The sequence below is a fragment of the Carcharodon carcharias genome, chromosome 13 (genome assembly GCF_017639515.1).
Source record: "Carcharodon carcharias isolate sCarCar2 chromosome 13, sCarCar2.pri, whole genome shotgun sequence".
Classification (NCBI taxonomy): domain Eukaryota; kingdom Metazoa; phylum Chordata; class Chondrichthyes; order Lamniformes; family Lamnidae; genus Carcharodon; species Carcharodon carcharias.
In genome coordinates, this window is record NC_054479.1 from 20,452,694 (window position 1) to 20,469,581 (window position 16,888).

At 42.5% G+C, this 16,888-nt stretch overlaps 1 protein-coding gene across 3 annotated transcripts in view; it reads right to left on the reverse strand.

The window, feature by feature from the left end:
* Window positions 1–16,888, reverse strand: part of LOC121285485 (probable E3 ubiquitin-protein ligase HECTD4) — a 301,376-nt gene that overhangs the window by 29,920 nt on the left and 254,568 nt on the right. For all 3 annotated transcript variants that reach the window (XM_041201967.1, XM_041201965.1, XM_041201968.1), the window contains exons 63-68: window positions 15,856–16,079; window positions 15,030–15,181; window positions 11,754–11,860; window positions 7,665–7,788; window positions 2,506–2,696; window positions 1,060–1,206 (exon numbers count right to left, since the gene is read on the reverse strand). In XM_041201967.1, coding sequence (XP_041057901.1) covers window positions 1,060–1,206; window positions 2,506–2,696; window positions 7,665–7,788; window positions 11,754–11,860; window positions 15,030–15,181; window positions 15,856–16,079 — 945 coding nt within the window. The remainder of the gene's footprint in view (window positions 1–1,059; window positions 1,207–2,505; window positions 2,697–7,664; window positions 7,789–11,753; window positions 11,861–15,029; window positions 15,182–15,855; window positions 16,080–16,888) is intronic.

Below are 16,888 nucleotides of genomic sequence, written 5' to 3' on the forward strand. Positions count from 1 at the left end.
TCTCTCCAGGGAACACAGGAACAATAGGAGTTGGCCATTCACCCTCTCAAGACTGTTACATGATTCAATTAGATCATGGTTCGTTCTGTACTTCGAATCTATTTACTATTCTTCCATGTGCCTTGATTGTCTCACCTAACAAAAATGTGTCGATCTTAGTCAGTAAGATTTCAATTCACACAGCATCCACAGCCTTTTGGGGGAATGAGTTCCATATTTCCACTAGCCTGTGTGTGGAAAAAGTGTGTCCTGATTTCACTCCTAAATGGCCTAGTTTTAATTTTAAGATTATAGCCTTTTGACCTTGAGTCCCCAACCAGAGGAAACTTTCTTTGTACCTAACCTACCAAATCCTTTCTTATTTTAAACACCTCAATTAGATCACCCCCACAACATGCTAAACTCATACAAGCTAAATTTATACAAACTGCCCACTTTAATCCTTGGTATCATTTGGGAGATTCTGTGCTGCCCAAGGTTGATACATCTTTCCTAAGGCTCAGTACTCCATTTGGCACCTGATCAAGGCTCTCGTACAATTGAAGCACCACTTGCTCATTTTTGAACTCCAATCCTTTAGAGATAAAAGCCAGCATTCCATTAGCCTTTATGATTATATTTTGTACCTGTGTATTAGCTTTTATTGATTGTACACACAGGTACCTAAATCCCTTTGTTGCTTTACAGCTCCTAGACCATCACCATTAAGAAAATATTCCAATTTGTCATTGAGTTAGGACATTCAGATGTGACATCTGCAATTTTCCAATCCAAAAAAGCACAGCTCACGAATCGAGGGAATTCTGGAAAATTATGATTTGTGCAACTTCACTTTCCTCACCTATTACTTTTAATACCTAGTGTCTCTAGAAGGCCAAACAAAAATATAAATTTTTAAGAATGGTTTTGTAAAATACTTAACACAGATAATGGAACAATGTATAAATACTCCACTTCCTTATCTCCAAGCCACCCAAGAGTATGACTGCACGTTATGATGCAATGTTGTCAGTAGGACTAATTTTGTCTTCCAGCAAGGAGGGGTGTCTGACATCTGACCTTTAGCCTCTCGTAGCAGAGATGCAATGCTGTCCATATATGTGTGCGTCTGTCTGAGCTCCACCAGAGGAAGGAAGAATGTCTCCAAGGTGTTGTTTAAGGACTGAAGTAGAGCAAAACGAAGCCGAAGGCTTTCAATGGGAACATCTAGGAATAGTATATCAAAATTAATAGCACACAACATACAGGGCAAAGGGTGAACACATCTCATATATTTCATGGCTATGAATCCCTTTGTGATTTAAGAATGGAAATTGGTCATTTGTATGTCATCAGAAGGTCCCAAAACAATTCATATCCAACAAATTACCTTTTAACTGGAATCACTCCTTTGACAGGAAGTTTGGCAGCTGATTACTGTGTTTAAGAAACTCTGAATCAACTCTCGATCCAAAGTGCATATTTTCTGTCTAGGGGTACAACTCACAGACAGGAAGGGGTCGAGGCCATGAAAGGGTTTCATAATGATGAGTGCTAAATCTGATGGAATGGGGCACCTAAAGGGTAGGCCAGCGGGGATAGGGGTGATAGACTAGTGTGACATGATACAGAATATGGGCAGCAAAGTTCAGATGAGCTTAAGGAGGATGGCAAATGGGGGCCAGAGGTGTGATGGTATGGAGGTGAAACTAGTTGTGGAGAGGATATAGAGATGGAACATCAGCTCCGGGTAAAATAGGAAGCCAAAGTTACAAATAGTTTGGTTCAGCCTGAGACACTGGCTGGAGGAGCGAATGGAAAACTTTAAGTGGCAAGGGTATGCAGTGTGTGGTAGGGGCAGGAGATGACGGATTTGGTCTTCCCAATGTTCAAAAGGAGGAAATTTAGATGTGTTCGCTTTTCAGACAAGGAGGTCTGACAAATCAGACATTGGAGGGTTGAGAGAGGTGGAAGAGAGATATCCTTGTGACAACTAATCCAACGGCTAATTTTTCCAATCCCCAACTCAAAAATATCGAGGCCTGTATTAGAACTTCCAACTGACCATACAAGTCCCAGATAATCTGAGGAAAGTAAAAAGGACTGGGAAAAAAACCTTTTGTTCCATTCCTTTCAGGAATTCTACCTCAGACAATATTCTTTGGCTGGCGTATGATATCACTTACCACTGCTCTTCGATGATCACCAGAGTGCATGATAGCAGCTCAAGGTAAGTCATCAAATGATTTTTCCTACTTGTTGTTTAGCAAAGTGCTTCACTTTCCCCATTTTGAATCTCTGCAATTTCTATCGCCCCCTTTGGGAAAATAACAGACTCTGAAATCCAAACTTGTGACACAAGAGCGGGATGTCAGTGATTTTTTTTTAGCTGTGTTATAGCTGACAAAGGCTCAGTAAAAGGCAATATATGGGTCTTATGCAATGAAGACCTATGGGATTACTGTTAATGTGTGTAATACTACAAACGTAGCACTGTAACTATAAGATGTTCTGTACAGGGCTTACTCAATAAACAGGCGATCCTTGGGTCAGGCATATCTGCAGGGTCAAGGTAGACTTCATGAGGATGGAGTCGGCCTGGAGTGATGGCAAGATGGCGGCAGAGGCGATTGACATACTGTACAAGTGCAACATCCATTTCTAGAGTCCATTTTTTGCAGGATCTTTGGGCGTGTCTGGTGTCAATGCAGGCACACCTGTAGTAGATAAACAAATTGCCAGAAGTGCAATTTGGTTGCAGCCAAGCACCATTGAAGTATGATATATTAACAGTTAGCCAGAGTGGCATATTCACAGAGAATGCATTGTAAAAAAATAGTTAAGTGCCAATGACATGTAATAACTGTCAAAATAATTGTGTCTATAATAAAGGTACAGTGTCTCAAAACTGGCAACCTCAGGGCCGATTTTATGTCAGATTTCAGATCTTGTCAATTGAGAAAAAAAAATGGAACCTCAATTCAATTAATAGGGGACGAATGAAATCAAATGAAGAAGTTTCTTTTTAGTCGCTTGGTATTACAGAACATGAGTATTGCTGAGAAAAAAGACATTTTGTCAAAGCTTTTCATCTTGCTCTCAGGGCAATTCGCAACAATATAATGCAAGGGAAAACAACAAGTTTATACCATATGAGAAGAAAGTGCTGATTCATTGGTAAGTGGACTCTGATTGGTTGCCATGGAGAATGCACCAGTTGACAGTGACTGCCAGTTAACTGCCAATCATTGTTTGAAATTTAAACCAGGCAGCTTTACTTTGAAACAAAAACAGAATTACCTGGAAAAACTCAGCAGGTCTGGCAGCATCGGTGGAGGGGAAAAGAGTTGACGTTTCGAGTCCTCATGACCCTCCAACAGAACTAGGTGAATCCGAGGAAGGGGTGAAATATGAGCTGGTTTAAGGTGTGTGTGTGTGTGTGTGTGTGTGTGTGTGGGGGGGGGGGGGGGGGTGGGTTTGGGGGAGAGAAGTGCAGGGGGGTGGTGTGGTTGTAGGGACAAGCAAGCAGTGATAGAAGCAGATCATCAAAAGATGTCACAGACAAAAGAACACATAGGTGTTGAAGTTGGTGATATTATCTAAACGAATGTGCTAATTAAGAATGGATGGTAGGGCACTCAAGGTATAGCTCTAGTGGGGGTGGGGGGAGCATAAAAGATTTAAAAATATTTAAAAGTAATGGAAATAGGTGGGAAAAGAAAAATCCAAATAATTTATTGGAAAAAACAAAAGGAAGGGGCAAGAAAGGGGGTGGGGATGGAGGAGGGAGTTCAAGACCTAAAGTTGTTGAATTCAATATTCAGTCCGGAAGGCTGTAAAGTGCCTAGTCGGAAGATGAGGTGCTGTTCCTCCACATTACGTTGGGCTTCACTGGAACAATGCAGCAAGCCATGGACAGACGTGAGCAAGAGAGCAGGGTGGAGTGTTAAAATGGCAAGCGACAGGGAGGTTTGGGTCATTCTTGCAGACAGACTGCAGGTGTTCTGCAAAGCGGTCGCCCAGTTTACGTTTGGTCTCTCCAATGTAGAGACCACCACATTGGGAGCAACGAATACAGTAGACTAAGTTGGGGGAAATGCAAGTGAAATGCTGCTTCACTTGAATGGAGTGTTTGGGCCCTTGGACGGTGCGGAGAGAGGAAGTGAAGGGGCAGGTGTTACATCTTTTGCGTGGGCATGGGGAGGTGCCATAGGTGGGGGTTGAGGAGTAGGGGGTGAAGGAGGAGTGGACCAGGGTGTCCCGGAGGGAACGATCCCTACGGAATGGTGACGGGGGGGGTGAAGGGAAGATGTGTTTGGTGGTGGCATCATGCTGGAGTTGCGGAAATGGCGAAGGATGATACTTTGAATGCGGAGGCTGGTGGGGTGATAAGTGAGGACAAGGGGGACCCTATCATGTTTCTGGGAGGGAGGAGAAGGCGTGAAGGCGGATGCGCGGGAGATGGGCCGGACACGGTTGAGGGCCCTGTCAACGAACGTGGGTGGAAAACCTCAGTTAAGGAAGAAGGAGAACATGTCAGAGGAGCTGTTTTTGAAGGTAGCATCGTCAGAACAGATGCGACGGAGGCGAAGGAACTGAGAGAATGGGATGGAGTCCTTACAGGAAGCAGGGTGTGAGGAGCTGTAGTCGAGCTAGCTGTGGGAGTCGGTAGGCTTGTAATGGATATTGGTGGACCGTCTATCACCAGAGATTGAGACAGAGAGGTCAAGGAAGGGAAGGGAAGTGTCAGAGATGGACCACGTGAAAATGATGGAGGGGTGGAGATTGGAAGCAAAATTAATAAATTTTTCTAAGTCCCAATGAGAGCATGAAGCAGCACCTAAGTAATCATCGATGTACTGGAGAAAGAGTTGTGGAAGGGGGCCGGAGTAGGACTGGAACAAGGAATGTTCCACATACCCCATAAAGAGACAGGCATAGCTGGGGCCCATGCGGGTACCCATAGCCACACCTTTTATTTGGAGGAAGTGAGAGGAGTTGAAGGAGAAATTGTTCAGTGTGAGAACAAGTTCAGCCAGACGGAGGAGAGTAGTGGTGGATGGGGATTGTTCGGGCCTCTGTTCGAGGAAGAAGCTAAGGGCCCTCAGACCATCCGGTGGGGGATGGAGGTGTAGAGGGATTGGACGTCCATGGTGAAGAGTAAGCGGTTGGGGCCAGGGAACTGGAAATTGTTGATGTGACGTAAGGTGTCAGAGGAATCACGGATGTAGGTGGGAAGGGACTGGACAAGGGGAGGGAGAAGGGAGTCAAGATAACGAGAAATGAGTTCTGTGGGGCAGGAGCAAGCTGACACGGTCGGCCTACAGGGACAGTTCTGTTTGTGGTTTTACTCTGATTGGTTAAGGCATTGCCCTGAGGAACGAACCAGTGAATGGCTGTCACTTATTTTATTTAGCTGAAACAGGCACAATGTGTGTACATGTTCTTTCTGTCTACAAAGAACAGGGCCCTGTGTATTAATATATGTAGCTTCCAGCATACGCAAATGTGCCACACTGCGAGCCCGACTGACAATCTTAAATTGGTTGTCAGAGTAATTCTTAGCTCAATGAGGATTATTTAGCAAATGTTGTCCAATTGAGGAATCACATCTTTTGTTGGATACTGTTTTGAGTTTTGCAATCACAGGCTAGCTGGTTTGTACCTTGTCCGTTGTAAACAATGGAAGGGATATGCTGTTTGATACGATCCATCAGTTTTTGGGACGTACAGTCTACATACCTAGCATTACACGGTCAATGAAATTCATATACCACATTACTTATTTGTGTGATAGGCAGAATGGCGTTTTGGCTTGACGGCAGCATCCTGTTAGTGGCGAATACTACTCATGTTGCTACTGCATATTTGCAGCGTGAAACACCATTGCTGAAATTTTTGAAATACTTTGCCCTTCCAGGATAATCCAAGGTAGACTGGGCACTTTTCAGGGCTGTAAGTTAATGTCCTTAGGCCTGTTCATGAGTTTGCATGATATACAGTGCAAAATGATCTGATCAGGGTAGCCATTAACCTGCAGGATGCCCTATTTCAGCATCAAGTTTGCATGGTGAGCAAATGTTTGGGCCCTATTTACGAGGTTGCCAATAAGTCCAATCTTATAGCACGCAGAACTCTAAGAATCCAAACCTGCAAATGACCAGGATTTTAGGCTTGCTGCAGACCATGGTAGAGAAGCCCCTGGCAGATTTCTCAACTGGTACATCAAGGAAAGGGAGTTCTTTTGATAGCTCCATTTCAAAGGTGAACTTCAGCGCAGGATGGAACCCATTAAGACATGTAAATAAATTATTACATGCAGTTGCGGATTTAAGTATAGCAAATGTATCATCCACATACTGGAAATATGCAAGGGGTAGGAGATGAGGTGTCATTCCATTTAAGACCTGTTTCTCATGGAGCCCAACAAAAATGTCAGTGAAAGCTGGGCCTAGAGGGGATCCCATGGCAACACCATCTATTTGGGCATACATGGTGTTGTTAAAACTGAACTCAACAGCGCGAGTTGCTGAGTTCATAAGTTCAATGAATACTGATTCACGTAATCAGGTGGGTCGGGATTGCCACGATATAGTGTGACAGTGCAAATATCTATGGCTTCCTTAAGTAGAACGTTGCTGAATATATGTATGGTCTTTACAAATGTGAAGGAATCCGTCACTGTGTACGTGGAAAACTTGATCAAAACTGGTTTAACAATTCCCCCAACCATTTGGCCAATTCATGTTGGTCATAGATAAGATAGGGCGTTAAGGGACATAACTTCTGCATCTCTTGGGCAGCCCATATATACACAGATGCAGTGAGCCGTGAGGACGCACCCTGCCATATAGATCACGTGACAGTTCATCGCTCTTACACAAGTCCAGCAAGCGTTTTTTTGAACTCATGAAGGCTGTCACTTTCAGCCCTGAAAAGTACCCAGTCTAGCTCAGATTACCCTAGTAGGACAAGGTATCTCAAAAATTTGAGCAACAGGTGAAGCTAGCTGTTTCACAGGGCCCTATTCATTGCAGACAGAAAGAATACGTACACACACTGTGCCTGTTTCAGCTAAACAAAATATATGACAGCTATTCGCTGGTTCATTCCTCAGGGCAATGCCTTGACCAGAGACAAAGCATTTCAAAACAATGCTTGGCAGTTAACTGTCAATCACCATCGACTGCTGCATTCTCCATGGCAACGCCTCAACCAGTGAACTTTCCAACCAATCAGTACTTTCTTCTCATACAGAATCAATATTTTGTTTTCCCTGACATTGGTATTTTCTTGCGAATATCCTGATGAGTGCAAGACAAAAAGCTTCAACAAAAAAAGTCACCTTTTTCAGCAAAACCCAAGTTCTGTACTGCATAATAGTGAAGGAATAACATTTGAAAAAAAAAGGCAAGTAAAGCTGACTTGCAGCCTGAGCTGGATTCAGGCCAAGCTGGGTTGGGTGGGGTCAAGAGTCACCCAGACCACCTGCAGCGAGGAAAGACTGGTATGCAAAGCCGATAACTAGTCCAGCGTACCACTGTGCCACTGCAGCACCAAGCTGAATTGTTCCAGTAAGTTATTTTACTCATTAAACAACAATTAAAATTGATTCATGGCAGCTTGTAAAAGTGTCTGTTTTTTGGACAGCTGGATTTGAGACACTGCACCTGTACTCTACTTACCTTTCAAAGTGGAGGTCATAACCACAGGAAAGAATTGCCCGCCAAACACTGCGGATGTCCTGCTTGGACCGATCGACAACAAATTTCTGGAAACCGTCCAATGTTAAATACTTCTCTTCTGGTGCTATTGGAGATTGAAAAGAATCATAGCATGAGTGAAGGAAACTTTCAATGATCTTTGTGTTGTGCCATCTCAAAATCAAATAGTTATGCTAGCTGTAAAATTAATTTCCATGCTATGAATCTAGGAGATTATTTCAAGTCAAATAACATTTCAAACCTTAATAATTGTAACAGGATGACTTGCAAAACAAAAAAAAGGAACTAGCATTAGCAATTCAGATGGGAGATTAAATTTAGGAAAAATATATACAACTGGTTTAAGTCAGGCTTCACCAGAATGTTAATTAACAGGATGGGGACAACTGTATGAAGCCCCAACCTATTATTAAAGTGTTTTGTATTAAAGGATTGTTCTGAACAGAAAACTTACTAATCGGCCAGCCGATAAGGAATAAAGGTTTAAATGGTGGCAATCACACCAAACAAAGGTGCAATTCCAGATTAATTAAATGATCAGAAGTTTGATGATAATAACATCTCTTTTTACAATAACTTGTGAACAGTAGCTGGTATTACTGATGAGTACAATTAAGGGGGGTGATGGCATAGTCACATTGTCACTGGACTGGTAATCCAGTGACCCAAGATAATGTCCAGGGGACCAGGGTTCGAATTCCAGCACGGCAGATGGTGGAATTTGAATTCCTCTGGAATGAAACGTGTAATGATGACCATGTCGTAAAAACCCATTTGGTTCACTAATATCTTTTAGGGAAGGAAATCTGTGACTTCAGATCCACAGTAATATGGTTGACTCAAGTGCCTTCTGAAATGGCCTAGCAAGTCAATCAGTTGTATCAAACTGCTAAAAAGTCAATAAAAAGGAATGAAACTTTCTGGGCACCCAGCACTGAAAGGCAAAACCAGCCCTTTCAACCCTGCAAAGTTGTCCTTACTAACATCTGTGCCAAAATCGGGAGAGCCATCTCACAGACGAGTCAAGCAACAGCCTGACATAGTCATACCTTACAGATAAAATGTCCAGACACCATCATCACCAACCTTGGGTATTCCCTGTCCCACTGGCAGGGCAGACACAGCAGAGATGACAGCACAGTGGTATACGGTCTGGGGGGAGTTGCCCTGAGGGAGTCCTCAGCATCTATTCTGGACCCCAGGAAGTCTCATGGCATCAGGTCAAACATGGACAAGGAAACCTACTGCTGATTACCACGTACCATCCCCCCTTAGCAAATCAGTACTCCTCCATGTTGAACACCACTTGGAAGAAGCACTGAGGGTGGCAAGGGTGCAGAATGTATTCTGGGTGGGGGACTTCAATGTTCATCACCAAGAGATCGAGCTGGCTGAGTCCTAAAGGGCATAGCTGCTAGACTGGGTCTACAGAAGATGGTGAGGGAACCAACAAGAGGGAAAAATATACTTGACCTCATGCTCACCAACCTGCTTGCTGCAGATGCATCTGCACATGACAGTATCAGTGACCGCCAAACAGTCTTTGTGGAGACAAAGTCCTGTCTTCACATTGAGGATACCTTCCAGCGTGTAGGGTGGCACTATCACTGTGCTAAATGGGATAGATTTCGAACAGATCTAGCAACTCAAGACTGGGCATCCATGAAGTGCTGTGGCTCACCAGCAGCAGCAGAATTGTACTCAAACACAATCTGTACCCTCATGGCCTGAGATATCTCCCACTCTACCATTGCCACCAATGAAAAGTGCAGGAGAACATGCCAGGAGCAGCACCATCAGGCATATCTAAAAACGAAGTGGCAACCTGATGAAGCTAAAACACAGGGCTACTTGCATGCCAAACAGTGTAAGCAGCAAGTGATAGACAGAGCTAAACAATTCCACAGCCAACAAATCAGATCTAAGCTCTGCAGTCTTGCCACATCCAGTAGTGAATGGTTGTGGACTCGCTCCGTCCTCTATGATGTAGGAGCCCAGCACATCAATGCAAAAGATAAGGATGAAGTGGTTGCAACAATCTTCAGCCAGAAGTGCCAAGTGGATGATCCATCGCGGCCCCCTTCTGAGGTCCCCAGCATCACAGATGCTAGTCTTTAATCAATTTGATTCACTCCATGTGATCTCGAGAAACGGCTGAAGGCACTGGATATTGTAAAGGCTATGGGCCCTGACAATATTCAGGCAATAGTACTGAAGACTTGTGCTCCAGAACTTGCCACTCCCCTAGCCAAGCTGTTCCAGTACAGCTACAACACTGGCATCTACCCGCCAACGTGGAAAATTGTCCAGGTAGGTCCAAAAAGCAGGACAAATCCAATCTGGTCACTTACTGCCTTATTAGTCTATTCTCAATTATCAGTAAAGTGATGGATGGTGTCTTCAACAATGCTATCAAACAGCACTTGCTTAGCAATAATCTGCTCACTGACAGCCAGTATGGGCCCTGCCAGGGTCACTCAGCTTCTGACCTCATTACAGCCTTGGTTCAAACATTGACAAAAGAACTAAACTTCAGTGGTGAGGCGAGAGTGATTACCCTTGACATCAAGGCAACATTTGACTGAGTGTAACATCAAGGAGCCCTAGCAAAACTGGAGCCAATGGGTATCAGGAGAAAACTCTCTGCTGGTTGGAGTCATAGCAAGCACAAAGGAAGATGGTTGTGGTTGTTGGAGGTCAATCGTCTCAGTTCCAGGGCATCATTGCAGGAGCTCCTTAGGGTAGTGTCTTAGGCCCAACCATTTTCAGGTGCTTCATCAATGACCTTCCTTCCATCATAAGGTCGAGTGAGGATATTTGCTGATGATTGCACAAAGTTCAGCACCATTCGGTGACTCCTTAGATACCGAAGCAGTTCATGTCCAAATGCAGCAAGAACTGGACAACATCCAGGCTTGAGCTGACAAGTGGCAAGTAACATTCTTGCCACACAAGTGCCAGGCAATGACCATCTCCAACAAAAGAGAATCTAGTCATTGTCCTTGACATTCAATGGCATCACCATCGCTGAATCCCTCTCAATCAACGTTCAGGGTTTACCACTGACCAGAAACTGAACAGGACTAGCCATATAAATACCGTGGCAACAAGGACAGGTCAGAGGCTAGGAATCCTCTGGTGAGTAACTCACCACCTGACTCCCCAGAGCCTGTCCACTATCTAAAAGGCACAAGTCAGGAATGTGATGGAATACTCTCTGCTTGCCTGGATGAGTGCAGCTTCAACAACACTCAAGAAGTTTGACACCATCCAGGACAAAGCAGCCCGCTTGATTGGCACCCCTTCTGCAAACATTCACTCCCTCCACCATTGACACACATTGACAGTAGTGTGTACCATCTACAAGATGCACTGCAGAAATTCACCAAGTCTCCTTAGGCAACACCTTCCAAACCCAGGACCACGATCATCTAGAAGGACAATGGCAGCAGATGCATAGGAACACCACCACCTGAAAGTTCCCCTCCAAGCCACTCACCATGGAAATATATAACCTTTCCTTCACTTCCATTGGGTCAAAATCCTGTAACTCCCTCCCTAACAGCACTGTGGATGTACCTACAACACATGAACTGCAGCAGTTTAAAAAGACAGTTCACCACCGACTTCTCAAGGGCAACTAGGGATGGGCAAGAAATGCTGGCCTAGCCAGAGATGTCCACATGCCGTAAAATGCAAAAAATCAGCAAAATCCAGGGTAAAGATAAAATTGACATACTTTAAAATATGTCGAGAACTGAATACTTCCTGACAAAATGAAGGTATAACCAAACTAAATGAATAATCGGTATAAGGGCACTACTCATGAATTGCAAAGTGAATTGGCAATAACAGTACATTTGTTTGTGTAAAAAATAATTGCACTGCCCAGTGCACGAATACATTGTCCTAAGGCAGCAGAGAGCATTGTCATTTAATTACGATTAAGATGCAATCGATAGTTTGAAAATAACCAGTTAAAGAGATGTATAGTAATTGCTTGTGCTGCAGTAAATATTACAGTAAATATAGAAAACTAATCTGACCTACCTTCTTGTTTCTTTGCTGGTGATTTCTCTGGGTCCTTGTCATCAGGTTTGGTGCTCTTTTCAGGTGACTTTGCTTTCACAATTGGTTTCTTTTCACTCAGTGCAGTTCTGCTCCAAAAGAAGTATGAAATAGTTTTACATTGTTGTATTTTAAACTATTTTCCTGACCTCCAGAATATAGCAGATATCAACTCTGGATGGTTCAGATATTGTGCTACTGAGCCATACAGACCAACAAAACGCTTCAGTTATGATCTCTGGTCCATGGAAGCGGCTGATCTGAAATCAGAACATTTATGGTGTTCCAAAGAGCGTAAAAAAAAAAATCAAACTATCTAGTACTGGCTGTATATTTCCTCATTCTTGATTAATGAGATAGCCTGTTGGTTGCCTTGCTCATTCAGGTTCCAAATGCCCTGTTTCCTTCGCTAGGCTGTTATCAGCTCACAATTCTGGAAACTGTCCAACATTAAATACATTAAAAGTCTGATGCCTACATGTCTGTCCTTGGCCTGCTGCATTGTTCAAGTGAAGCTCAACGCAAACTGGAGGAACAGCACCTCATCTTCCGACTAGGCACTTTACAGCCTTCCGGACTCTATATTGAGTTCAAAAAATATAAAAACAAAAGACTGCGGATGCTGGAAATCCAAAACAAAAACAGAATTACCTGGAAAAACTCAGCAGGTCTGGCAGCATCGGCGGAGACGAAAAGAGTTGACGTTTCAAGTCCTCATGACCCTTCAACAGAACTAGGTGAATCCAAGGGAATCCTTCCTTGGATTCGCCTAGTTCTGTTGAAGGGTCATGAGGACTCGAAACGTCAACTCTTTTCCTCTCCGCCGATGCTGCCAGACCTGCTGAGTTTTTCCAGGTAATTCTGTTTTTATTTTGAATATTGAGTTCGACAAGTTTAGATCATGAACTCTCTCCTCCATCCCCACCCCCTTTCCGATTCCCCCCCCCTTTTTTTCTAATAATTTATATAGATTTTTCTTTTCCCACCTATTTCCATTATTTTTAAATGTATTTCCATCCATTGTTTTATCTCTACCTTTTAGCCTATTTCGATCCCTTCCCTTTACCCCACCCCACCCCCACTAGGGCTATCTGTACCTTCCTTGTCCTGCTTTCTACCCTTAATTAGCACATTCCTTAGATAATATCACCTTCAACACCTCTTTGTCCTTTTGTCCAAGACATCTTTTGGCTATCTCCACCTATCACTGGCCCTCTATCCAGCTCTACTTGTCCCACCACCCCCCTCCCTTATACCAGCTTATATTTCACCTCTTTTCTATTTTGACTTAGTTCTGTTGAAGAGTCATATGGACTCAAAGCGTTAACTGTGTTCCTCTCTGCAGATGCTGCCAGACCTGCTGAGTTTTTCCAGGTATTTTTATTTTTGTATTACTTTTCCCCTGGTACTATTTGGAGATTGAAAGATTCATAGCAATTGTGAAAGGCACTTTCAGTGTCACAGGTGCATAGTAAGTGGATTCAGCCCTCATCTGTTAATAAAGGACCCATGTTAACCTTGAGTACACTTATCCTTCTAATGCAACTGTTAAATCCTTTTAATCTTGATATCCTGTGCAAGTTTCTTATTACATTCTATTTTGCTGCTCTTGCTATCTTTGTTTACTTCCTTTGTTGTTCATATTTTTTCAGTCCCCTGGACACACTATTATTTGAACTTTTATATGCTCTTTTTAGTTTTATGTTATTGCTCACTTTTAGTTGACCATATTTTATTTGGCAAAATGCTTTCCTATTATTGGTCATATATTAAACTAATTTTTTTGTTTCTTGAACACCTCCCACTGGTATCTGTATTTTTTACCCAATAATAGTTGTGAACAGTTTACTGTGGTCAGTTTCTGTCTCATCCCATTAAATTTAGCTGCATCAGCATCTAGAATCTTAGGTTACTCCTTTTCAAACCTAATATTGAGGTTCATATTATGATCACTGTTAGATAAATATTCTTTTACCGTTAGTAACCAAGTTTGGCTCATCAGTCTATCAAACCTACTGTGGTCTGTCCTCTCGTTGGTTTGAGAGCGTATTACTCCAGAAAACTGTATTGAATGCACTCAAGAAACTCAATACTTTTCTGACTTGAGTTACTTTACTCTTCCCAAACCATATGAAAATTCAAGTCTTCCCTTAAAACAACTTGTTTTATCTTATTGCTCAATTCTAATCATAGAGTCTCCATAGAATTGATGGCTTTCCTTTACTTTTATCTGCTCTTAACATTGTAACATTATGTTTAATCAACAGGGCTACCCTTCCTTCTCTTCCAGTCTTCATATCCTAAAATATTATAATCTGCAATATTTAACCCAATCATGACCAGCTTGCAACGATTTCTCTCTAATGTCCTATACATTGTTCTGTCTCAAGACTAAATACTTCAAGCTTGCTGCAAAATAAGTTCCTGTGCTGAGTCTAGAAGAGACTGACAGAAGATGTAGGAGTGCATTCCAGACTACATTTGATAAAGGAAGGGTAGGACAAGAAACTGAACAGAAAATAATCCCCATATTACTAACACAAAGCAACAAAACGTTAAAGCTTATTTTTGAAACATTGCCATTTCTAAAAGGATTTCTAATAGGAAGATTCTTAAGTTTACCAATGGTCTGCAAGAGAAGCTCTGGTTAAATGTTGAGGCACTCATCCAGAGCTAAGTTAGTAACTCAGGGCTATATTGAACCGCCTCACGCAGTCAAAAAAGAAAATCCCAGAGTTTTTCTTGAAATATTTTCCACTGCATTGTTTCTTCCCCAGAAGTTACCACTACTGGCAACTGAAGAGGGAGGTGGATGAGATTGCAATGTCAAATGTGTAGAATAAGAATGGGGGCTAATTGCTTATTTCCTCTTTTCATATGATTGCATTTCCACTCAAATATATTGAGTGCATAACTGCTTGTGCCCCTAAGTACATGCAGCTGTTTGCAGCATTGTGTTATATTAAACCAAGGCTCCCTGACAGAATTATAGCATGGCTGTATAGATGTTATGAACTACAAACCTAGAGTTGTAATTTATGCAACACACAGTACCGATGAGCTAGATCCCTATCTTGTGTAAGTGCTGTGGCTGCCATATGTACATTGATGCAATAAATCCACTAGATTGTACAATATATTGATTTTTAACTTTGCACTTTTGGAGAACAAGGTTCATTTCCCTCTCACCTGAAGTGATGTTTTGAGCTACCTAAAATCCTGATTGAAGAGGGAAGAACCCCAAAAAACACAACGAACCTGACGCTGTTCAGCACGGACCTGTCTTTGCCTGGAGGTTTGGCAATCGGTCTTTTTGTGCTAACTACTTTCCCAGGGTGTTGCTCCTTTCCTCCTTTACTGTACTTGCTCTTGTCGAATTTTGGCTTTGGTATGCCATACTTTCGTAGTATCTTGCGATTTTAAACAAAAAGCAGAAATGGCTTAATTATATATGGCACAAAGCACAGTAACTTAATGCATGCTTAAAGCAATTAATAGATTCTCATATGACAGAAAAGATGACATTTCAGAAACACATTTCTTTCACATAATACTACAATACAGTTATTCTTATGAATAAAAAGGAACAATAAGCACAATAAAGTTCCTTGAATAGCTGATTAATCAGTGTCGATATGACCAACAGCATTTCCAGTGTTACACTTACTGTTATATTTTGAATGTCACACTTGACTTAGGCAAGAACCTGCTATTGCCTCAAACCAGTGACCAGAGAAACACTTGTCGCATGATCATGTGGCTGCAATCTCCTACCTTCAGTACCAGTATACTGTCAGTCTAAGGAGTGTCTTGTCTTGCCACTTAGCAAGAACAACACGATCCAAATATTAATAAGATTAATAACCAGTTGTTCTGTTTTTGATAGTATTAATTGAAAATTGTTCAGAAAAATTTCCTTAAGCCAATCATGCTGTGCAACAAAGCTGAGATTGGACGTTAACAGCATATGGTAATTATCCAATACATGTAATAGGCAAATCTCATCACTGGCTACCAAAGCTACACTATACATAATGGCTTATTGTGATCTACCAGCTCGAAACTTTGTCCAAAGCACACACACCTGCGTGAGTTGATCCTCCAGAACTTTCTTTGGTGGCCGGATGTTTGTGAAAAATATTTGCAACAAATTTCCTGGTGTCTGAGAGTTGATTTGTTCTTTACTGAGGAAAATGTCAGAAACTTTAATAGGTTTGGTTGGAGCCAGACTCAGCATCTGCTCAGAGTGCATACAGCTTCGGAATATCTCTGCAAGAACATCTCGTGCTCCAGGAACCACCTTATCACCTACATGAAAAAGGAGGATTAACATTTTTACATGGAGATAGCAGGGATGTTTATTTATTGATACAATTTTTAAAAATACAACTCCCTAAACATTAAAAAGAAATAAAATAACTTGAAATTATATAGCAGCTTTCATGATCTCAGAATGCCTCAAAGTGCTTTTCAGCCAATTAAGTATGTTTGAAGTATTGGCACTGTTGTAATGCAGGGAACTCAGTATACAACTGATACACGGCAAACAGTAATTAAGTAAGTGACCAGATAATCTGCTTGTGTTGTTGTCCGAGGGATAAATATAGACCAAGACGTTAGGAGAACTCCCCTGCTCTTCTTCAAAGGAAATGCCGCGGGATCCATAGCAACCTCCTAGGCTACAGCCCTGCAGCACTACCTGGTATGGATGCAGGAGAGTCCCCTGACAGAGGGCAGACTTTTTATGATCCAGGCCCAGAAAAGTTGGCCCAAGTTCAGGAGCAGATTGCCCGCCTGTCACCAACCTAACCTAAAGCACCATGCAACTGAAACTGGAACCCCACACACACCCCTTCGCCCCCAATTTGTGCCAATGCCTGAGCTGGACAATGGCCTCTTTAAGGGATTCTGATTCAAAGTCCCATTAAAACACCCCAACTCCTAACAAATCAGCCTGATCACAGTCCCTGGGTTTGAATAGCTGAACCCACAGGTTACCAATGTGGACGGGGAGGAGCTAAGCCGGACAAGAACAGCTCAGCCCTATGATCAAAGGACCTGGTGCACTCAGAGCGAAATGCCCAGCATTCCCCTGAGGATAGCCCAGAGCAGCTTGA